Raw genomic sequence first — 24,693 nt, 5'->3', positions numbered from 1 at the left:
CCCGTCCTCATAGCTTTGCTGGGCGGAAGCAACGTCAAAACGTCAGTCCCGCCCAGCGTCTTCAAGAGACAATTTTTTTGTCGTCATTTTTTTAAATGACAAATTTTCCTTTTTTTTTTTCTAAATATGTCTTTTTGACCCCAGATCTCATATTTAAGAGGACCTGTCATGCTTTTTTCTATTACAAGGGATGTTTACATTCCTTGTAATAGGAATAAAAGCGATACTTTTTTTTTTTTATTATTTCAGTGTAAAAAATTATAAAATCAATAATAACAAAACAAAAAAAAAATTATTTTAAAGCGCCCCGTCCCGACGAGCTCGCGCGCAGAAGCGAACGCATACGCGAGTAGAGCCCGCATATGAAAACGGTGTTCAACCACACAAGTGAGGTATCGCCGCGATCGTTAGAGCAAGAGAAATAATTCTAGCCCTAGACCTACTCTGTAGCTCAAAAAATGCAACCTATAGAATTTTTTAAACGTCGCCTATCGAGATTTTTATGGGTAAAAGTTTGACGCCATGCCACGAGCGGGCGCAATTTTTAAGCGTGACATGTTGGGTATCATTTTACTCGGCTAACATTATCTTTCACAATATATAAAAAAATTGGGCCAAATTTATTGTCTTATTTAATTAAAAGTTAATTTTTTCCAAAAAAAGTGCGCTTGTAAGACCGCTGCGCAAATACGGTGTGACAAAAAGTATTGCAATGACCACCATTTTATTCTCTAGGGTGTTAGAAAAAAAATATATATCATTTTTGGGGGTTTTAAGTAATTTTCTAGCAAAAAAAACAGTTTTAGTCTTGTAAACGCCGAATCTGAAAAACACCTTCTGTCCTTAAGTGGTTAAGGCAGGAATCCGCGTCACAGGCAGTGTCGCATTTTTTATATTTAATCACAAATGTAAACATCTTTTATTTGTGTAACTTCGCTCTGAGTAAAGTATGGTATGTCTAGTCAATTTTTTTTTATTTTTTATTGTTTTTGGACGGAGCAGGGAACTGTTGCAACATTTTGTGTCCTGTTGGAGATATTTCCTTTACTTCCTGTAAAGCAGCCATCATTAAAAAATGATGGCCAAATCTCTAAAGCCCCGTACACACGGTCAAACTTTTGTCCGATCAAAATCACATCGGAATTTCTGATGGAAAACATCAGATGGGGCGCACACACAGTCGGAAATTTCGATTGAAAAAATCCATCTGACTTTTTACATCGGAAATTCCGATCATGTGTACGGGGGCATTAGATGGATGAGCTGTTTTGAAGCCCAACTTCACCTTTCCTGTACCTTTAAATAGTTTAACTAATCCGTACTGATCCGCTCCCTTAGCCCGTTTGGCTCAGCGGGGATTCCTCCATTAATCCCAGCTGAGCTGTCGGCGGACCCCGCACACAGTGCAGAGACTGCCCTGTCTCTCCTCCACTCTCCCCTATGGGGAATCGGATGAATACGGACCGTGTGTCCGTATTCATCCGATCCGTTCCGCCGGACGGAAGAAAAATAGGGTTTTCTTCCGTCCGCAAAAGCAGATCTTTGCGGACGCGGATGGTTGCGGACGTTAGCAGATGCATCATCCGCTAACGTCTGCAATCCCATAGGGATACATTACAAGTCCGTAAACAGACTTGTAATAAACGGACTGTTTGTCCGTAGGTGTGAAAGGGCCCTCACTGTACTAACAGAAGCATTTGCTGGGTGTGCTTTATGAACTGTATATAGCCTCAGCTACATACAGTATACAAAATAGTCGCACTAATAAATGCGATCAATAAGTAAACAAAAGATAGGTATCTTGTCAAAATATGGACAAGCACATAAACATGATGTAGCGATATTAAAAAAAGTGATTAAGAGAAATAGCTGGGAAAAAAAAATATTTAATTAAAAATAATTTAAGTCCACGTGAATATAGACACAGGAGGGTACCTTAAAGGTTTTGTTAGCCCACCCCTACAAATGTACATAATCCTGCTGCTTCACTAAGCTTTTCATGTCTGTTTTCTAAAAAAAAAGTTCTCTACGATCACATCACCGGCCGTGTCTCCTCTCTGCCCGGGTGACAGATGCAGGGGACAGGGCTAAGATTCTCCCACTGACATCAGCCCGGACGCGAGGAGGAGAGAGAGCGATGGCCGGTCACGGGAACTGCTCTGAAACACAATAAACAAGGCATTTTTTTTAATCAAGCACAGACAGGAGCGCCTGTCATTAGGGAACCAACACAATTATATGGATTTTAAAAAGTTATGAACGCAGCAGGAGAGGAGGGACTGACACGGGGCAGGTGGGTAGGGAGGGGGGGGGACAGAGGAGCACATAGGAGGACAGGAGAGCTGCGGCTGACAGAGGCAGGCAAACTGACCACAGTGTCAGGGGTCAGCATCCATGATATACAGTGGTCAGTTTACAAAGGGGAGGGCAGAAACTGGAAGGGTCAGCCAGGTGTTACAGAGGGCCAAAGCACACAGCACAAGCACCGTGCTGTATAAAATGCTTTAAAGGAGCAGGATTCAATATTTCTTTTGGGGGGGGGGGGGGTTTAACAAACGCTTTAAATGACAGTTCATAAAGTTTTCCGCCACCAGACACTTGAGTGAGGAATCCCTCTGTGGCACCCACTCCCTTGTTAATAGGGGAGCTTACCAGATGATGTGGACCTTCTATCGCTAGAGAGGTCAAACAGGCTTAGTAGTAACCCTCTATGGGGTGGTATGGATGGAGGGGTCCTCCTGCAGTTTCAGGTTCCCACTAATGGTGGTGGGGGGGGGGGGGGTCTTCCTATATTTCCAAACTCCCACTAAACATCTCCTGGACAACCGTGACAACAGCTGTGAATATTGGAATAAAGGAGAAGAAACTCCAATAGTGTGATATTGTATGATCTACTTAATTAAAATAGTAGAAAAATGCACTTGCATTTCGCAAGTAAAAAAAAACAGCCTTGGTTCAAAAATAATCATTTGCCGACAAACAAGTAAAACATCCGCACTTCCAGGATCAGGGAGGATGCCGTGACATCAGCATGTAGCTCCGCCCGGCATGTTTCGTCACATATGACGTCTTCTGTGGTTAGTTGCTGCTGTCATTCACTTATTACAGACTTTAGCATTGTTTCTGATTAGACTGTTTGACATGCAGTACTGTATGTAGCCGATAATAAATATGGTCCATACTCAGCAAGAACATCTGTTAGTAAATAGTTTGTTTGGACCAGCTTAGCCCAAACAAATTATTTAATAGCACAGTAGAGTTGTGGGGTTAGGCTTTAAAGTGGAGTTCCACCCATAAATATAACATTACATCAGTAGTTTTAAAAAAATGTCATTAGTCCTTTAAGAATTTTTTTTTTTTTTTTTAGATGCCTTCAAAGTGTTGTTGCTAGGCAGAATAGTTAATCTTCCCACTTCCTGCACCTAGGTGCTTAATGCTTCCTAACCTACACCGCACCGACTCCTGGGAATGTAGTGGGTGTAACTTTCCAGGAGTCTGTGCACTCCAAGTCTCAAAGAATCATGTGACTTGGACAGCACAGGTGCTGAAACCTGATCTGACACTGCTTGTGCAGCACTGAGCATGTGCGAGATTTTCAAGGCTGAAATCCAGGAAGTCATACAGTCTGGCTTCATGATGCACACACTTAAGATGGCCCCAGTCAATTTCTATTTTATAAAGTGTCTAAATGCTGTAACAACCTAACAAAACGGACCTTAGTTTACAGACTAACTGTACTAGAATACATTAAGCTTGTGTATTACAGGGGTATTTATATTTAAAAAGTGAAATTGTGGCCGGAACTCCGCTTTAAATACTTCATCTTCCCTAATGATTTTCTTTTTATGTTAAAATTCACAAACTTACAATCAACTTATAAATCCTTGTTGTTAATCTTGTAATCGCTGATATATGTACTACACGTTTTTTCTTTGCTAAAATAAAGATGTAAATTAATTCACAAAGATTGGATTTTATTTAAGGATCAATAAAATTTAGAATTTGCCACCAAATATCATACAATGTCTAATTAAAGAGACTCTGTCACGATTGGATGATCAGGGATGTCCAAACTACGGCCCTCCAGCTGTTGCTGTACATATCCCATGAGGCATTGCAAAACTGACATTCACAGACATGGCTGAGCATGATGGGAATTGTAGTTCTTGAACAACTGGAGGGCCATAGATTGGAGCCTCCTGAACTATATGGACTTGTGTCTTTTTTCAGCCAGACTATGCAACCTCGCCATTCAGGGCAAAGTGAGTGTGTTTCTGCAAAGGGGTCCCCCACTGATACCCACCTTGCCTAGATCTTAAAAAGGAAAGTCTACCCCTCCACCACTCGTTTTTGGCTATTTTTTTTTTCATTGCTTCTTCCTACCTTTATTGAAGTACCTTGTGTACTTCTGCCCCAGCATCACCGCGGCCCAGGGCGTCATTTCTTGCTGCTTGACCGCTGCCTTCTGGGACTGTGTGTGTCCCAGAAGATGCCGGGCCATTCAGGAAGCGCAACTCACACATGCACAGTAGGAGACCCGCCGGTGAAGCTTGAAAGCTCCACTGCCGGTTTCCCTTAGTTAAAATGGCGACGGCTGCACCCAATCTGATGGACGGATCGGCCACAGGGGGCAGACATCGTGGGTTCCCTGAACAGGTAAGTGTCATTGTTAAAAGTCAGCAGCTACAGTGTTTGTAGCTGCCGACGTTCAAAAAAATTTTTTTTCCGGGTGGAACACCGCTTTAAGGGCTGGTTCACACAGGAACAGACAGCTGCCAAAACGCTTTACCTCCATGGCACCGTCCGTTCCCAACTGCAGTAGGGGGCAGTGTAGTGCTTAATTCACAAACAGCCCCCCCCCTTTTTTTGTACAAACTTTCTTTGAAGTGTACAAAAGTACACCTCATTCATGAACCTGTACAGCAGCAAAAACACACAATCTAAAAAAAGAAAAAATTCCAAGGAACATTTTTTGTTTGTTTTTTTATTCCAGAAAAGAAGTGTTATATACAAAAACTAAATATCGCACAGAAGTTAGGGGAAGTCGCTGTAAGGGTACTTAAAACTGTACAGACTGGAGTAGCGCATATCTTGAAATAGCAGTTTCTCTTCTAAGAAATCCACAGTCCTGACCGTTAACAGGACAGTGTCGTATTTCAGCATACTGTGCACGTTTATACCTGGAGGAGGAGAGAAGAGGTCATAATTGTATCAATTCCTGGAGACAAATGTTGGCAAGACATTTAAAGCCACATAAATCTTAAAGCGGTAGAAAAACACTGGCTTTTTTTTTTAAACCTGCAAGGCAATGACATAATGTGCTAGTATGCATCACATACTAGCACATTATATGAAACTTACCTTAGAATGAAGCTCTCCAGCAGGGCTCTGTCATTTCTGAAGGCAATTTCATCTTCACCCAGTCTTCCTCCCAGGTTCATGGACTCAGACTGTGCAAATGGCCTGAGCTGCGATGACATCACTCCCACGCATGTGCGCGAGAGCCGTCATTGACAGCACAGGACTCAAAGAATTACACAGATATGCCGTTCCTTCAGAGCGCTTGTGTTGGTGAGGTCACTGGCTGCATCTACAGTAAATATCTCCTAAACAGTGCACATTTAGGAGATATTTACAGTACCTATAGGCAGGGCAGGACTTAGGATGGTGGGGGCCCCTGGGCTTGAGTGTTGAAGGGGCCCCCTGGAGCCGAGAATAGGGGGGGGGGGGGGGGGGGAAATCGAAGATGTTGAGTGAGGGGGGGGGGGGGTCATAGTTGTTGAGGGGGGGGGGGTGCATTAAAGTTGTTGAGCGGGGGGCCCTTTAATAATAATAATATATATATATATATATATATATATATATAACTTTTTTTAAAAAATAAAAAATAAAAAAAGGGGGGGTTGCCGTCTGGGGAACTCCGGACCCCTAAAAAAATTATATATATATTTTTTTTTTAAAGGGGGCCCCCTATTGGGCGGGGCCCATGGGCTTGAGCCCAGTCAAGTCCAATGGTGAGTCCGGCCCTGCCTATAGGTAAGCCTCATCTATAAGTTAAAATCATACAAGGAAGTTTACTCCCACTTCAAAGATATTGGGGTTTATTTACTAAAGCCGGAGAGAGCAAAATCAGTCTTACTTCTGCATAGAAACCAATCAGCTTCCAGGTTTTATTGACGAAGCTTAATTAAAGAAGCTGAGATTAGAAGCCGATTGGTTTCTCTGCATAAGTGAGAATGATTTTGCACTCTCCAGCTTTAGTAACTAAACCCCAAATGTATTAACAGCCTCTATTTTCATCTCCAGTTTTACCTCCACCTTCCCTTTGAGAAGCTGCACAGGGTGTCCAATTATAACTGGGCAGACCAAACAGAGTTAGACCCAGCACTCTTGGTTAACCACTTGAGGACCCCTTCACGCCGATATACGTTGGCAGAATGGCACGGCTGGGTACAAGGGCGTACAGGTACATCCCCTCTAAGAGCCCAGTCGTGGGTCGCGAGCGGATTTTCCGATTGTGTGTATGAGACATTAAGAGAAGAAAAAAAAGTCCAGTGTGCATGAGACCTTAACGTGATTGTAAACACTGACTTCTGGGGTCCCTCAGCAGCTCCGCCATGCATCAGATAACCCGCTAGGAGAAGGGCTCTCCCGGGGGGGGGTTACCTTGCGGGCACACTCCCGAGTCCAGCATTTGCGTCCATAGACATGAATGCCGGACTTGGCCCCGCCCTGCGTCATTGGATTTGATTGACAGCAGCAGGAGCCAATGGCTGCACTGCTATCAATCTATCCAATCAAAAGCTAGGACCCCATGGAGAGAGGGACAGCACGCCGAGGTAAATACGGCACTCAGGTAAGTAAAACGGGGGGGGGGGGGGGGCTGGGGAGCCGGTCACTACCAGGTGTTTTTTCACCTTAATGCTTAGGATGCATTAAAGTGAAAAAACACGAAGGTTTACAACCCCTTTAAAATAAGCCTTTCCTGAAGGACAGACGGATCCTGCCATTGCTGACCCCCTTCTGAAAAGGCAAGCTACCTGGTTAATATGCTGATTCTCTGGCTTCAATAGTTTCTAAGTATCTCAGACAGATTATTTATGCAGATCTAAAAATGCAAGGTCAAGTCAGTTCTGATTTGTATACTTTTCTGGTTTTGTGGCTCACTCAATTATTGAAGCCAGAGGGTGTGGTGGTCCCCGGAGTGGAGCTAAAGTGGTTCATTATACATCAATACAAACACTTACCAATAGCTGGGATAAGGGTGATCTTCTTCAAATCTGCAGTTGCACTGAGAATGTTTTCAGGCATATCTTCATTGCTGTTAAACAGAATATTCAGAGTGAAAAAAATGAATAGAAATGAAAGAAAATATAGAAGTACATAAGTGCAGTTATACTTGCTCAGTACATGCTGCACTCCCGGTTTAGCTCTGCAATAAATATAGTAATTACGCTGTTCTTTATATCAGCTCAAATCCAGGGGCGTTGCTAGGCATGAAAAAGACCAGGAGCTTCAGCCCGTAGTCCAAGCACAGAAGCGGTGTGCGCGGGGGGGGGGGGGGGGGGGGAATTGATTGCTTGGGGGGGGGGGGGTTAGGCTCACTTGTTGGATGCTGCCTGGGTAACCAGTGCCCATCCATGCTGACCACTAAACTGACCTACCGGACCCCTACACTGACCCCCCTGACACCTACACTCGGGGCTCCAGCCCCCCCCCCCCCGATGCCCCTGCTTAAATCCATTGATAAAACTCAATAGTGACACTCTACTACTGAGGGCGTTGATCAGGGATGATTGCTTAGAACAGTGATGGTATGCTTGCTTGCTTACTGTTGATATGCAGTGATTGGCTACAGCTAATCATATGATACAGGGTGTTGTGATTGGCCCAGTTACCGTGTGATAGCTGTGGACCAATCACAACAAGTGATGCTCCGAAATTTTAGCCACGAAAACATTTCGCCCGAAAATTGTGTTATCGGAATTCGGCCAATTATAGAAAAAGGGGACGATAATGGCAGCGAAAACGCACGTGATATTGCAGCGATTTTGAGCCGATTTTACCGCGATTTGCGTTTTTCATAGGTCACGGGATTAAAAAAACGCATCAAAAACATAAAACAGGTGCGTTAATGATGCGTTCTTGCTGCATTTTCAATGCATTTGAACTGGGAGGTGCATTTTTTTTTTACTTTTTAACTTAAGCGGGATTTTGAACACAACGGAAGCCCAACGGACCAGTGTGAAGACACACATAGAATTTAAAGGCATACATTTTTCTTGAAAAGGTGCCAATAATGGCTGACAATAGATTTATATTCATTTAAATTGTTATTAATTAAAACGTAGAATATAATACGATTATTTATAAAAATATAAAAAAAAAAAATTAAACTAGTTTTTGGCCAAGTGCATCCTTCATTTTCGGTACCAACATTTTTATTCAGTGCGCCTCTAATCACATCATCACAATATATATATAAACTATCATGAATGGAAGTTTTGTTTACAACTTAATCATGTAATCGCTTGATACCCGGCCACTCACCAAGCGCCATGTACAGTGGACACAGTGGTCATAGGAGTGCGCCACTGTGCCTCGCCTGGCTGTGCCACCTTTAAACAGTAAATGTACGGTGGGTGGGCAGCAAGTGGTTAAAGTGTTTTTACTGCTTATTCAAAAATATATAAATACTTAAAGTGGAGGTTCACCCAAAAAAAACTTTAACAGTAGATTGGGCCTAATTACGGGAAGCAGAATCGGGTGTTTTGATTAAAATCAATGCAGTACCTTTTTTGAGATAGATGTTCTCCCGCCGCTTCCGGGTATGGGCTGCGGGACTGGGCGTTCCTATTTGATCGACAGCCTTCCGACGGTCGCGTACAGCGCGTCACCAGTTACCGAAAGTAGCCGAACGTCAGTGCGCAGGCGCCGTATAGCGCCGCACCGACGTTCGGCAACTCGTGACGCGCTGTATGCGACCGTCGGAAGGATGTCAATCAAATAGGAACGCCCAGTCCCGAAGACCATACCCGGAAGCGGCGGGAGAACATCTATCTCAAAAAAGGTAAGTACTGCATTGATTTTAATCAAAACGCCCGATTCTGCTTCCCGTAATTAGGCCCAATCTAATGTTACATTTTTTTTTTTCGGGTGAACTCCCGCTTTAAAAAGGTGTTGTAAACCCTCTTTTTTTTTTTTTTAGCCAACATGTCATACTTACCTCCACTATGCAGTTTGTTTTGCACAGAGTGGCCCCGATCCTCCTGTTCTGGGGTTCCTCAGCAGCGCACAGAATGCAAGGCCCGCCCCCCGGCGCCGCGTTGTTGGAGTTGATTGACAGCAGCGGGAGCCAATGGCTGCACTGCTATCAGTCTATCCAATCAGGAAACATGACACCAGCTAAAGCTGATGTGCTCATTCCCGGCCAGAAGATGACAGCATTCAGGTAAGTACAACGGGGGGTCTGGGGGGCTGCAGCACTACAGAAGGTGTTTCACCTTAATGCATAGAATACACAAGGGTTTACAACCCCTCTAACTGCACATTGTCTGGGTACAGGTTCACTTTGAAAATGGATATCCAGAAGCTACACATCAGTTCCCTCTAGTGGTCACATATGCATACTACAACATTACCAGCAAAATATTGGTGAAATACTTACACATCGACAATAAGTACAGATTCTCCCCAATGTCGCTGGTTGAAGAGATCAACGAGGTACTGAGGGTCTGGGCTGGAAATGTCAGTGGAATCAATAATGTGGAGGTTATTCTGTACAGAGAGACAGGAACATGCAAAAATGAATATGCTGCTAAAAAAAACAACCACAATTCTAAAGACCCCTCCCTGTGTCATACATAGATCAGATTGGATCCGCACAACATTGACATCTTTGCTCATAATGCAGACATTAGATTGATGTGGACCTACATATACAGTTAAAAAGTTATACAAAGTTAACCCTACACACTGCATAATGGCTGGAGTTGTAAAGGTAAAAAAAAAATTCCCTAAATAGCTCCCTTTACCTTAGTGCAGTCCTCCTTCACTTACTTCATCCTTCCATTTTGCTTTTAAATGTCCTTATTTCTTCTGAGAAATCCTCACTTCCTGTTCTTCTGTCTGTAACTACACACAGTAATGCAAGGCTTACTCCCTGGTGTGGAGTGTCGTGTTCGCCCCCTCCCTTGGACTACAGGAGAGTCAGGACGCCCACTAACACACAGCTCCTTTCTCTATCTGCAACGTAGAGAGCGTCCTGACTCTCCTGTAGTCCAAGGGAGGGGGCGAGCACGACACTCCACACCAGGGAGAAAGCCTCGCATTACTGTGTGTAGTTACAGACAGAAGAACAGGAAGTGAGCATTTCTCAGAAGAAATAAGGACATTTAAAAGCAAAATGGAAGGATGAGGTAAGTGAAGAAGGACAGCACTGAGGTAAAGGAAGCTATTTAGGAAAAAAAAAAAAAATTGTACCTTTACAACCCCTTTTAAGCTAAACTCTGGGAATTACAGAAAAACACTCTAGGTGGTGGGGGAAGAGCCCTGGCTGTCCTCACGTACAATGCAGAGCTATTGTTTGTGTATTGTCCTTGATGACAGAGTGCGACCGCCAGCCAGAGCGCCTAATAAAAATGGTCTGTTTGGCAGGAACCCATCCACTTTCGGCCTGTGTGTACATCTCCCCTAAAAGGACACAGCATTTGTCTGTCTGTCAGGAAGGAGCGCGATTTTGCGAGCGCATTAACGTGAAATAATAGGTGATCTGATTCTAGTGTGGGGAAAAACAAGGCCCTGCACTATTTTGTGTGTGAATCCAATGCAAGTTCAGCCATACAACCGTATGGCTTAACTCAAATTGCTCAGAGATCGCATGTGATCGGCACCTGCGGTGCGGGTGCGAATAACATGCGATCTCCGAGATCACTCTAGTGTGAACCCAGGCTTAAAGTCTCCAGGGAAATTGACACTCCTGCGACTATCAATCTCCTGGTTCTCCCATTTTGCTTGCTTGTTCCTCCCGACGACCTCCATGTCACTATAGGATGCAGACATGGCAAAGAGGCTGGCGGGAGGAAATATTGAGCATTGCATGGGACAGAGGAGATCGGCACTCCTGGAAGTGTCGGAAACACCACAGACCTGGCATCATTTTTTTTTTACCATCTATTAAATTTTACAGATACCATAGGAATATATATATATATATATATATATATATATATATATATATATATATATATATATATATATATATATATATATATATATAATATATATATATATATATATATATATATATATATATATATAAATAAATAACAGGCATGATCTTCACTATTTATGTTTTTTCTTCCTCTGAAATATAGATGTACACAGCAGGAAAAAAAAGCATCAGATTTTTTTCTAGAAGAGAAATTAAAAAGGATAAAGTTCACCTTTGTACAGAAAAAAATATATTAAAAGTAAAAAAAAAATAAAAAAAAAGTGTGTTTATTATTTGTTTTAAAAGCCTCTAAAGCATTGCACCAGCGATCACGAGATCGCAGATGCCATGCAGGTTTCCGGCACACTGTCAGTGTATCTGCTTATGTGTACAGCCCATACAGACAAGCTAAAATTTGCTGACAGGAAGACTCCGTGAACTATCACACTGCTCCACAGTGCTGAACTACAAGCCGACAACCACTAAGGCTGTCGGGACTTGTAGTTCATTCATACACATATCTCTGTGTGGGCGGAGCCTCCCTCCCTGTGGAAGCAGCGCTGCTTTCAAAAACTGACAGCTAGTACAGGTAACTTCTCGTCACACTGCTGCCACGGGGAAGGGGTGGGGGGGCAACGGATGGCGGCTGCAGCACTGGGAACATGTTACATGTTTCACACTAAAATCGGATGTAACATGTTCCCAAAGGTGAACTTATCCTTTAACTGATTCCCCCCCGCGCTATACCGCGAAACACAGCTGCAGTGCGGGCTTACAATGGCGGAAGAGTGTACATAGGCAGCACAGCCGGCGCGTTTTGTGATCAGCCAAGTCTGAATCAGGGAAAAGGGCCAATCACAGCGGCCCTCTACCACATGATCAGCTGTCAGCCAATTACAGGATGTAAACAGAAGCCGGCTATCCTCCACTTGTTTGTGAGGAGAGAAAAAGAAAAAGTCGATAACCGGCTTCTGTTATTGGTCCCAACAGTGCCGCCTATCAGTGTCACCCACCAGTGCCTCATCATCAGTGCCGCCCATCATCAGTGCCACCTCCCAGTGACCTTCAGTGCCACCTCCCAGTGACGCCTCATCAGCGCACGTCAGTGAAGGAGAAAAATTACCTGTTTGAAAAATTAGATAACAAAACTACAGCATGTGAAGTAGGAAAGAGAAGAGTGGGGGATAGGCAGAGGTTTGTAGTCCGGCAGGCAAGAAAGACAACACTGCTTGGAAATTCCGTGTGGCAGAAGCAGCATTGTCAGCCAACAACAGGAACCTAGCAGCTCTATGGTTTCCTGGCACTATCACCAGGTATTTGGCTGTCTTGCAAACAAATTGAAAGGCCGCACAAAAAAAACACACCACTATAAAATTTGAGGAGTCATCTACTCCACCTATCTAGCCTCCTCCCTCTGATACATTTTACTTTAAAAGGAGCGTTCAAACATATTCAACGGAATAAAAAAAAAGAGGAAGCGTGCCTGCATTGCAAAAAATGTACGTCATTTGTTATTTTTCTATTTTTGCCCTAGAATACACTTTAAAAAGGACACCTAGGCATCAGTGTTGGAAAAGAAAAAAAAAAAAAAAAAACTTTCCAAAATGAAAACTAGATTACTGGAAATAAAAACGCCACATTTGGCGGGGTTATGCATTTAAACCATATAAAAATAATAAAATAAATAAAAACACAGCTCGTGTGGACAGCCGGGGGACACTGTACTGTACCTGAGCAAGTTTTACAGTCAAAGCCATCTTCAATCCCAGGACTCGAAGCTTCATGGGCAGCATGTAATAATAGCTTGTGGGGCCACGGGGACCATGGGCTACACCACCTGTACACAATATAGAATATGGGACACAATTTAAAGTGGAGTTCCACCCATAAATATAACATTACATCAGTAGTTTTAAAAAAATGTCATTAGTCCTTTAAGAAAATTTTTTTTTTTTTTAAATTCAAAGTGTTGTTGCTAGGCAGAATAGTTAATCTTCCCACTTCCTGCACCTAGGTGCTTAAGCTTCCTAACCTACACCGCACAGACTCCTGGGAATGTAGTGGGTGTAACTTTCCAGGAGTCTGTGCACTCCCCAGTTTTGAAGAATCATGTGACTTGGACAGTACAGGTGCTGAAACCTGATCTGAAACCTATTACACTGCTTGTGTAGCACTGAGCATGTGCGAGATCTGCAAGGCTGAAATCCAGGAAGTCATACAGTCTGGCTTCATGATGCCCACACTTAAGATGGCCCCAGTCAATTTCTATTTTATAAAGTGTCTAAATGCTGTAACAACCTAACAAAACGGACCTTAGTTTACAGACTAACTTTACTAGAATACATTAAGCTTGTGTATTATAGGGGTATTTATATTTAAAAAGTGAAATTGTGGACGGAACTCCGCTTTAAGTGGGAGAGGGGTAATGGCAAAGTTTGAAATCACACAAGGTTTGTGAAAACATTTTGTTACAGCCCTATCCCAAAAATGTATTAAATGCAATATTTTCCTCAAAATTCTACAAACATCCGATAATGACAACGTGAAAGAAGTCAGTTTGAAATCTTTGCAAATTAAAAAAAAATAAATAAAAAAAAATAAATCACATGTATTCACAACCTTTGCTCAATACTTTGTTGAAGCACTTTTGGCACCAACTACAGCCCCAAGTCTTTTTGAGTAAATGCTTGCTGTGGACTGTGCACTGAACAGGAGGGAGGAGCCAGGAGCACCGAAGAGGGACCTGAGAAGAGGAGGATCTGGGCTGCAGAGCAGGTAAGAGCCGGTTCACACAGGGGCGACTCAGCCGCCTGACAAGTCGCGCTCCGCTCTGTTCAATGGAACCGTTCTAATAGGAGCGACTCAAGTCGCTCCGACTTAGAAAAAGGTTCTTGTACGACTTTGGGGGTGACTTGTATTCACTTCAATACAGAAGTCATTTTGCAAGTCGCCTCTGAAGTCATCTTGAGATCACCTTGCCGAGTCGCCCCCAAAGTCGTGCCCCTGTGTAAACCGGGTCCAAGTATAACATGTTTGTTATTTTTAAATGAAGAAAAAAAAAAACGAGACTTTAGTATCACCAAGTTAAAAGTGCGAATTTCCCTGCAAACCTACAATGTTCTTCCTAAAGGGGTTGTAAAGGTAAAATGTTTTTTTCACCTTAATGCATCCTATGCATTAAGGTGAAAAAACATCCGACGGTACCGCCCCCCCCCCCCCCCCCCGCGATTTACTTACCTCACCCCTCGAAAGTCCCGCGTGCGTCCCCGTGATCCTCTTCAGTTCCCAGAGGATTGATTGGCTAGGCTGGACAGATTGATAGCAGCGCAGCTATTGGCTGGCGCTGCTGTCAATCACAGCAGATGACGTGGCGTGCCGGGGCGGGGCCAAGTGATACAGTCGGCGGCTATGCCCGCCGCTGTATCATGGGAGCGCGCCCGCAAAAGCTTCCCACCATGCGAGCTCGCGCGCATGAAAGTGGAAAGCTCTTGCGAGGAGGAGCCGAGACAGTCGCAGAGGGACCCCAGAAGACGTGGATTGGGGACACTGTGCAAAACGAGCTGCACAGTGGAGGTAAGTATAACATGTTTGTTATTTTACAAAAAAATATTATTTTTTTAACTTTAGTGTTCCTTTAAGCCCTGTACACACGATCGGTTTGTCCGCTGAAAACCGACCGATGGACTGTTTTCATCGGACAAACCGATCGTGTGTGGGATCGGTCGGTTTTATTTCCATCGGTGTAAGAAAATAGAACACGTTTTAAATTTTTCCGATCGATAAAAAACCGATAGAAAAATCCGATCGTCTGTATGGAATCCACGCATGCTCAGAATCAAGTCGACGCATGCTTGGAAGCATTGAACTTTTTTTTTTCGGCTCGTCGTAGTGTTGTATGTCACCGCGTTTGGACACGGTCGGATATTTGACTGATGGTGTGTAGGCAAGTCAGCTTCATCGGATATCCGACGAAAAAATCCATTGGATTAGATTCCATCAGATATCCGATCGTGTGTACAGGGCATAAGAGTCAGACAACTTAGAGTTCCTGTAATTGTGTGGTATGGATAAAGAGCTACATTACTTTAGCAAAATGGCATTTGACACAAAACACAAACCTCCTCTCCACAGAGGTGACCGGATGCTTCCCTGCCGAGCTCGTCCACTTCCTTTCTGCGCCCAAGGCTTCTTCCCTCCTCCTCTGACCTCCGCTCTTGTCTTTGTTCTGGCATAACTCTGAAAGAAGAAAACACTTCATATAAGAACTACAGAGCCTGTTAATGGAGGGGAAAAGTGTAATCCAAGCAGCTGTCAGTGAGAGGGAAATTGGGTTAAGAAGATTGCAGGGAGGAAACCACACCAAGCTGTGGTTAAATGTATGGAAAATTGAAAGGTTCAGAAATGGTTGGGGAAGCAAAGAAATCCTTTAAAACATTTAAATGTGTAAAACTATTAGGTGGTTAAAACTCAATTTCAGGCAAAACATTCCGTTTAAATTTTGGACAGAGAAAGGAAGATTTAGAACTTGTGTTTCCTGGTCCCTATACTGTATATTAGTTCTCTGCTCGCTTTGATCTTTCTGACATACATTAAATAGATAGGAGGGAAAATCACACTTGCAGCAACACAGTAAGCAGTAAAACTCGGATCCTTCCTCATAAAAGCATTACTATGAATCATGGGACCCAATATAAAAGTGTCCATGTGGTCCGCCAGCTCTCTCTCTCTAGCGGTTTTCAGTGTCAACTGTGATAATACGTGTAACTGTTCTTAAAAAGTGGAACTTTACCCATAATATCTTGATAAAAATAATGTTCTTTAGCAAGAAACATATATTCCACATTAACCACTTAAGGACCCCTTCACGCCGATATCATTCTTTATTTATTTATTAAAATGCTTATAAAACAACAGCGCAGTCTTACACACGTGCCTCGATGCGTATATATATATATATATATATGCGTATATACGCCGGCAGAATGGCACGGCTGGGCACATCAATGTAGCTGTACGTTGACCTTTAAGCCCAGCCGTGGGGTCGCGCCGGAGCGTGCACGCAACCCGGTCCGAAGCTTCGTGACCGCGGCCGAGGGACTCGCGGACCCGATCGCCGCTGGAGTCCCGCGATCGGTCCCCAGGGCTGAAGAACGGGGAGAGCTGTGTGTAAACACGGCTTCCCCGTTCTTCACTGTGGCGGCATCATTGATCGTGTGTTCCCTTTTATAGGGAATCACAATCGATGATGTCACACCTACAGCCCCACCCTTCTACAGTTAGAAACAGAGATGAGGTCACACTTAACCCCTTCAGCGCCCCCTGTGGTTAACTCCCAAACTGCAATTGGCATTTTTACAGTAAACAATGCATTTTTAATGCATTTTTTGCTGTGAAAATGACAATGGTCCCAAAAATGTGTCAAAATTGTCCGAAGTGTCCGCCATAATGTCGCAGTCACGAAAAAAAAAAAAGAAAAATCGCTGATCACCGCCATTAGTAGTAAAAAATTTATAATTAATAAAAATGCAATAAAACTATCCCCCATTTTGTAAACGCTATACATTTTGCGCAAACCAACCAATAAACGCTTATTGCAATTTTTTTACCAAAAATAGGTAGAAGAATAAGTTTCGACCTAAACTGAGGTAAAAGTTTTATATATTTTTGGGGGATATTTATTATAGCAAAATGTAAAATGCTCTATTTTTGTTTATAGCGCAAAAAATTAAAACCGCAGAGGTGATCAAATACCACCAAAAGAAAGCTCTATTTGTGGGAAAAAAGGACGCCAATTTTGTTTGGAAGCCACGTCGCACGACCGCGCAATTGTCAGTTAAAGCGACGCAGTGCCGAATCGCAAAAACTGGCCAGGTCCTTTAGCTGCCTAAAGGTCCGGGTCTGAAGTGGTTAACCACTTAAGGACCAGCCCATGTACATATACGTCCACAATATGGCACGTACAGGCACATGGGCGTATGGGTACGTCCTCGCCTATTAGCGGGTGGGGGGTCCGATCGGGACCCCCCCCGCTACATGCGGCGGTCGGGTCCGCTCGGGGAGCGATCCGGGACCACGGCGCGGCTATTTGTTTATAGCCGCTCCGTCGCGATCGCTCCCCGGAGCTGAAGAACGAGGAGAGCCGTGTGTAAACACGGCTTCCCCGTCCTTCACTATGGCGGCGCATCGATCGCGTCATTCCCTTTATAGGGAAGACACGATCGATGACGTCATTCCTACAGCCACACCCCCAAACAGTTGTAAACACATACTAGGTGCACCCTAACTCCTACAGCGCCACCTGTGGTTAACTCCCAAACTGCAACTGTCATTTTCACAATAAAGAATGCAATTTAAATGCATTTTTTGCTGTGAAAATGACAATGGTCCCAAAAATGTGTCAAAATTGTCCGAAGTGTCCGCCATAATGTCGCAGTCACGAAAAAAATTGCTGATCGCCGCCATTAGTAGTAAAAAAAAAATAAAAAATAAAAATGCAATAAAACTATCCCCTATTTTGTAAACACTATAAATTTTGCGCAAACCAATCGATAAACGCTTATTGCGATTTTTTTTACTAAAAATAGGTAGAAGAATACGTATCGGCCTAAACTGAGGAAAAAAAATGTTTTTATATATGTTTTTGGGGGATATTTATTACAGCAAAAAGTAAAAAATATTGCTTTTTTTTCAAAATTGTCGCTCTATTTTTGTTTATAGCGCAAAAACTAAAAACCGCAGATGTGATCAAATACCACCAAAAGAAAGCTCTATTTGTGGGGAAAAAAGGACGCCAATTTTGTTTGGGAGCCACGTCGCACGACCGCGCAATTGTCTGTTAAAGCGACGCAGTCCCGAACTGTAAAAACACCTTGGGTCTTTAGGCTGCATATTGGTCCGGGGCTTAAGTGGTTAATAATGATGCTACAAACATTTTAAAAGAAAGGAGTAAAACGCCGTCTCGGCGTGCACGCTCCTCATTTTGGGTGCCCTACTGGTGCCTCTGGCTCTTTCCCCTTGCCGAGTGCTCTCATAGCAGGCGGCTTGCTTTGGGGGCACTTGTGCAGGCTCATTCCCGAGCCAAACTCCTCACTGGCTGTGATTGACAGCAGTAGGAGCAAATGGCTCCTGATCTATGAGAGAGAGAGAGAGAGAGAGAGAGAGAGAGAGAGACTGCTCTCATACACTGTGCTGAATAGAGATCTGGCTCAGGCAAGTATCAGGGGCACCTGGGAGGAGAGCAGAGCAGGTTTTTTTTTTTTTACCTTAAAAGGGTAAGTTCACCTTTATAGAAAATCTGTAAGGTGAATTTACACTGGACCCCCTCCCCATCGCACCCGGTCCCACTGTACCTGAGGCTGGCGATCTTCCACACTGACACATCGTATCGCCTCTTCTCCAGAGCTGACAGGATGGGATACATGGGTTCTGATTGGACGGCGCTACCCATGTGACAGCACTGACCAATCAGAATGCCTCCTATCCGTATCTCTACGAAGTACGTTTAGGCGATTAAGCCGCAGTGTATTTGTGATCCATGTCTTTATAGACCTTTGCTTTGTGCACTGGTGAAAGGTTATGTTGGAACAGGAAGAGGCCGTCTCCAAACTATTTCCACAAAGTTCCCTTCACTAAAAACAACCCCACACTATAACCCCCCCCTCCACCAAATGATTTGGACCAGTGTACAAAGCAAGGTCCATAAAGACATGGATGAGCGAGATTGGGGTGGAGGAACTTGACTGGCCTTCACAGAGTCCTGACCTCTACCTGATAGAACACCTTTGGGATGAATTAGAACAGAGACTGTGAGCCAGGCCTTTTCGTCCACATCAGTGCCTGACCTCACAAATGCACTTCTGGAAGAATGGTCAAACATTCCCATAGACACACTCCTAAACCTTGTGGAGCCTTCCCAGAAGAGTTGAAGCTGTTAGAGCTGCAAAGGGTGGGCCAACTCAATACTGAACCCTACAGACTAAGATGCCGTTCATGTGTGTGTGTGTAAAGGCAGGCGTCCCAATACTTTTGGAAATATAATGTGTGTATATATATATATATATATATATATATATATATATATATATATATATATATATATATATGTATGTGTGTGCGTGTGTGTGTGTGAGAGATTCTGTGCAACCAGGCTGCACCGTAGCAGTAACACTACAGCGCGCAGTCGGCAAGCGATTAAAACAGATTTAGCCTGAGACCTTGAATTAAATAAAACAAAGTGGAAAGCTTACAATCCTTTTGTAGTTTTTCTGCCAAATTACGACTTGGTGAAGGATGTCAAGTCTGAAGAAAACAAAGCAGATACAAGTGACACGCTAAGACGGGATGCATCAATTATTTAGAAGAGAACAATTTAACTGGAAATAGCGCAGACAGACAACTGACCTGGGAGGGACGTCAAACACATCGGGGTGGAGGTGCACCAGCCCTTGCGGTTCCTGATCTTGGTCGGTTATAGACTCCAACCAGACGGGTTTGGGTGACAGGTGGGAGGGCACTGGGATCTTGCACGTTCTCACGACAGGCTGAGACAAATCCACAGGAGGCCGGTAAACTGTGAGATTGAAGGAAAGTTTGTTAAAGCGTTTGTTACCCAAAAATGTCATATTCCTGATATGTGCCTGCTGTACCATGTACTTGTATGAGAAAGTATCCTGTTCTCTTTGTATTGCTTCCTTTATGTGAAATCTCTGGTGTTCCCGACAGTCCCTCTGTTTTCCTATTAAAAACTGACCACACTAAGCAGGAGAGCACACCGTAGTCAGTTCTCTAGCTAAGTTGGGAACCCAGCCTGCTCTCCTCCAATGATCAAACTTGTCCTGACACGCCCCTGCTACACAGCCATTCACTGGGAAGCTCAGTGTGGGAATGTGATCACTTATAAAAAAAGGGATTTTTTTTTTTTAACATTTATGCTGTTTTCCCTTTATTTCTATTTCAAATTGAATGGGTTGTTTTACAAGGTGATCATGTACAATCACTTTAAACTGGAGGAATGCAATCATTCATTTTAGAGGTCGACCGATATATCGGCAGGCCAATATATCGGCGATATTTGGCCGTTATTTAACATGGCCGCTAGTGGTGCCACGGATCACCGTTGATCCATTATCCCATTATCCGAAGGGGTCACCCCCCTTCGGATCGGCACACTGTGATCCGTGGATTACCGTTGCGGTCACAGCATCAGGAAAGGCCGCGGCTTCGGCCTAGCTCCGGAGCCGCGGCCATCTTGGTACACCCAGCGCGGTGGCCCTCCTCTCTGTTTACACCCACAGAGGAGGAGGGGCCCACGCTCGTGGGACACACACACTGCTCTCTGGTGTCTGTACTGAGGGGGGGGTGTCTGGACCAAGGGGGGGGGGTGTCTATACTGGAGGGAGAGGGGGTCTGTACTGAGGGGGGGGTGACAATTTTTTTTGCACCAGTGCCACCTGCCAGTGCCAATACCACCTTCCATCCAGTGCCACCTGCCAGTGCCATCCAGTGCCACCTACCAGTGCCAACTAAAGTCATCAGTGCCACCTGCCAATGCCAACCAGTGCCATCTATTGCCATCCAGTGCCACCTGCCAGTCAGTGCCACTAGCCAGTGTCATCTGCCAGTACCACATGCCAATCAGTGCCATCTGCCAGTGCCAACCAGTGCCATCTGCCAATGCTAACTAGTGCCACCTGCCAGTGTCAATTAGTGCCACCTGCCAGTGTCAATTAGTGCCACCTGCCAGTGCCATCTGCTAGTACCATCTTTCAGTGCCATCCAGTGCAACCTGCCAGTGCCAATAAGTGCCACCTGCCAATCAGTGCCAATTAGTGCCACAAGCCAGTGCCACCTGCCAAAAAAAAAAAAAAAAAAAAAAAAAAAAAAAAAAAAAAAATCGGCCTAAAATATGGCCTGCAAAAATCGGCATCATATATCGGCCGCAAAAATCAGCATCATATATCGGCCACCCGATTTCTAAATATCGGCAACGGCCAGAGAAAAACCCATATCGGTCGACCTCTACTTCATTTCATATAAGTGGTTTCCCTACGTCTGAGCAAAATAGAGAACAAAACCCTACTTGGCACTCCTCTGCAACATATGCAAATAATTTTGTGTTTTGCCACTTTACAAATATCATCGGCCAGAAATCCAGTGTACTCCTAATTTCCTGTTTGATAACATCGGACAACACAGCGCCCCTGTTGTGCTAAAATACAAGAGCAGTGTTGTCAGCCAATCCTGAGTTATCCATTGGTGGACTACAGAACATCTCCCCCTCACCAACCTAGAAGAATCTGGCACTGTGAGCAGTAAGAGGAATAAGTATTATTATTATTATTAGCTGAGACACAGCAGCGGGTGTCATTGGCTCCCGCTGTCAGTTAAAGTCAGTGAGCCAATGAGGGGAGAGAAAGGGGGCAGGGTCATGTCTGAATACACACAGCTCGGGTGCCCCCAGAGCAAGCTGCATGCTTTGGGGGCACTCGGCACAAGTGAGGGGCTAGAAGCCTTAGCGGGGGACCTAAGAAGAGGAAGATCTGTTTGTTAGTTTAAAAAAAAAAAAAGAAAAAAAAAAAAATGGGAAATCGCTTTAACCACTTCCAGCCCAAAGACATGATATGACGTCTGACTTCAGGCATCATTCAGATATCCTTGTTTTCATTCGGCGATTCTGAGCACCATAAGAACGATCATAGTGGCAGTTCCGCCGCTTGATCGTTCTTACAGGCGAAGGGAGCGGACATCCCCCCTCCGGCGGCCATTCGGTTCTTTTCCAGGCTCTGCCATGCCATCGGGGGCACAGAGAAAGAATCGACCGCCGCCGGATGAGGACCATAGAGATTGACCCTCGGAGATCAGCATGACAGTTAGGCAACTAGCATATTGAGAAGGAGAGACCAGCAATGGCAGAGTCCATGTTTCCCAAATGACAGGCTTCCCCATAAAAGTAAAACATTCCCACATCTGTCTCACTTACTTTTAGTGGGTCCATCTTTTAGTCCCGGAGGCAGGATGAGGTTGGGTGGAACTAGAGACTCAGTAGAAAAGGAAGACAGCAGCTGTAAGAAAAGCAAAGACTGTGAACAGCGGCAAGAAATCGGTATATATAAATCAGAGGATTATTATGCAAATTCGGCCGATTTAATCACACTGTGCCCCGTCGACCCACAATGATTCCTCCTCCCTTCCCCACACTCCATTGGCAGAGTAGCGCTACACCTATAGCCACACCCCCCTACAGTTAGAAACCCAAATGAGGTCACACTTAACCCCTTCAGCGCCCCCTTGTGGTTAACTCCCAAACTGCAATTGTCATTTTCACAGTAAACAATGCATTTTTTGCTGTGAAAATGACAATGGTCCCAAAAATGTGTCAAAATTGGCCGAAGTGTCCGCCATAATGTCGCAGTCACAAAAAAAAAACGCTGATCGCCGCCATTAGTAGTAAAAAAAACAATAATTAATAAAAATGCAATAAAACTATCTCCTATTTTGTAAACACTTTAAATTTTGCGCAAACCAATCGATTTTTTTTAACCAAAAATAGGTAGAAGAATACGTATCGGCCTAAACTGAGGAATTTTTTTTTTTTAATATATATATATTTTTTTTTTTTTTGTTTTGGGGATATTTATCATAGTAAAAAGTAAAAAATATTGCATTTTTTTCAAAATTGTCGCTCTATTTTTGTTTATAGTGCAAAAAATAAAAACTGCAGAGGTGATAAAATACCACCAAAAGAAAGTTCTATTTGTGGGAAAAAAAGGACGCCAATTTTGTTTGGGAGCCACATCGCACGACTGCGCAATTGTCAGTTAAAGCGACGCAGTGCTGAATCGCAAAAACTGGCCAGGTCCTTTAGCTGCATAAAGGTCCAGGTCATAAGTGGTTAATCTGTCAACAGATCGATAAAAAAAAACGGGCGAACGGTCCACATGGGTGAAAGAGGCCTTACACTATATCAGCTCAGTGCAAAACCTGCCAGTGCCAACCTGTGCCACCTGCTAGTGCCAACCTGTGCCACCTGCAAAAAAAAACAAAAACAAATTTGCCTAAAATATCGACCACAAAATCAGCATCATATAATGCCCATCAGGCCGCCGATTTCTAAATATTGGCATTGGTCAACCTCTATCCTGAACCAAAAAGCACTTTAATTTGGAGCACTTGGCACTTAATTCATTATATATTTTGATAATTTTGTCATGGTCAATTCTTTTTGAGCTCATTATTAAATTGATGTTTAATAATTCGGCCAGCGCTGTCAATCCGTGTATTCCTAAATGTGGTGTGGGCTGCGCATGCGTGACTTAGTGTACACATCAGCTGACAGGCAGGGGGCAGCATTTATGACAGGGACTAAAAGGGGCTCTCCAGTTATAAAAACTCACTTAATCGCCTCAAGCACATTTATATGCCCCCCAATCACAAGTCTATAGAAGCTCTAATGGTAAGAGAGCACCTTCCTATACACTCATGTCAGAGAATGAGAGCCCAGAGCTCAGCTTTATCAGAGGACAGAACATAGTAGACGTTCCATACAATGTATTCCTCCAGAGGGACCATCACTCTGCATACAATAATATGATCCCCCCCATTACATGCAGATCACTGTACACTCTTTATTCACTCACCCTGACCCCGGCCCCCCTGCTGCTGCAGCTCAGCAGGATCCCCCTCAGCATCATCCCGAGCTCTGCTCCTTCTCCTCACATCAATTCAGGAAGGTCAATGCACACACACACACAGCATGGGCCGCCACACTTCCGGCGCACGTACGACGTCCTGAAGCCGGTGCAGGGTGTAGCAAGATGGCGGCGACGGAACGTGACTTCCTTAGCATTCTGTGATGGGGAGCAGAATGTGACAACACACCCACACTACGACGTCCGCGCATGCGCCGTGTAAACCGGCCGCTCCGCTCTTGTACACGCGCGCAGGGTGGTGGTGAGGGAAGCGAAGATAACGTAGCGATACATGAAGGAAGGTGGGAGCTGCAGCATGAAGCGCCACTATATATTCCTAGAATGAACTCAGATGGAGCAAGTCAATCCAAATCTTCTTCTGAAAGTACTTTTGCACACGTTATACAGAAGTTGGTTTATAGCTGACCGGCCACGGCGGAAACAAACGACGCCTAACCGCACTTCTACCGGTTTTCTAAATCTGTTCAAATCTGCCGTGTTTGCTAGAAAATGACTTTGCACTATGAGCGAAGAAAGTTTTCTTTAAACCCTTGCTTATTGGGCACGTAAACCCCCCTCCTGCCCAGACCAATTCTCAGCGCTGTCGCACTTTGAATGACAATTGCGCGGTCATACAACGCTGTACACAAATGAAATTGTTATCCTTTTTTCCCCCCACAAATAGAGCTTTCTTTTGGTGGGATTTGGTCACCTCTGCGGTTTTTATTTTTTGTTAAAAAAAAAATTATATATTTTTTTATATTTTGTTATAAAATTTAGCAAACTGGTAATTTT

At 44.1% G+C, this 24,693-nt stretch overlaps 1 protein-coding gene across 1 annotated transcript; it reads right to left on the bottom strand.

Annotated features, from left to right (window-relative positions):
• Positions 1-4,964: 4,964 nt before the first annotated feature.
• On the bottom strand, positions 4,965-23,996 carry MRPL4 (mitochondrial ribosomal protein L4). Its single transcript, XM_040346403.1, has 9 exons — positions 23,848-23,996; positions 22,191-22,272; positions 19,613-19,781; positions 19,459-19,510; positions 15,331-15,448; positions 12,943-13,049; positions 9,668-9,777; positions 7,248-7,321; positions 4,965-5,180 (listed from the first exon to the last, which is right to left on the bottom strand). Exons 1-9 carry the CDS (start codon positions 23,899-23,901, stop codon positions 5,035-5,037), a joined length of 912 nt encoding a protein of 303 aa, XP_040202337.1. The 5' UTR covers positions 23,902-23,996; the 3' UTR covers positions 4,965-5,034.
• Between the last annotated feature and the right edge of the window lie 697 nt (positions 23,997-24,693).

Source organism: Rana temporaria, chromosome 3 (assembly GCF_905171775.1).
Source record: "Rana temporaria chromosome 3, aRanTem1.1, whole genome shotgun sequence".
NCBI classification, from domain to species: Eukaryota; Metazoa; Chordata; class Amphibia; order Anura; family Ranidae; genus Rana; species Rana temporaria.
This window is presented reverse-complemented; position numbering and strand designations above follow the sequence as displayed.

Excerpts from the sequence above, each read along its gene's own strand:
- MRPL4 (XM_040346403.1), bottom strand. The coding sequence starts at position 23,901 with ATGATGCTGAGGGGGATCCTGCTGAGCTGCAGCAGCAGGGGGGCCGGG. Across the intron at positions 19,782-22,190 it reads AAAAGATGGACCCACTAAAA|TTTACCGGCCTCCTGTGGAT; the intron begins GTAAGTGAGACA and ends TCAATCTCACAG. Across the intron at positions 7,322-9,667 it reads TCTGTACTTATTGTCGATGT|CAATGAAGATATGCCTGAAA; the intron begins GTAAGTATTTCA and ends TCTGTTTAACAG.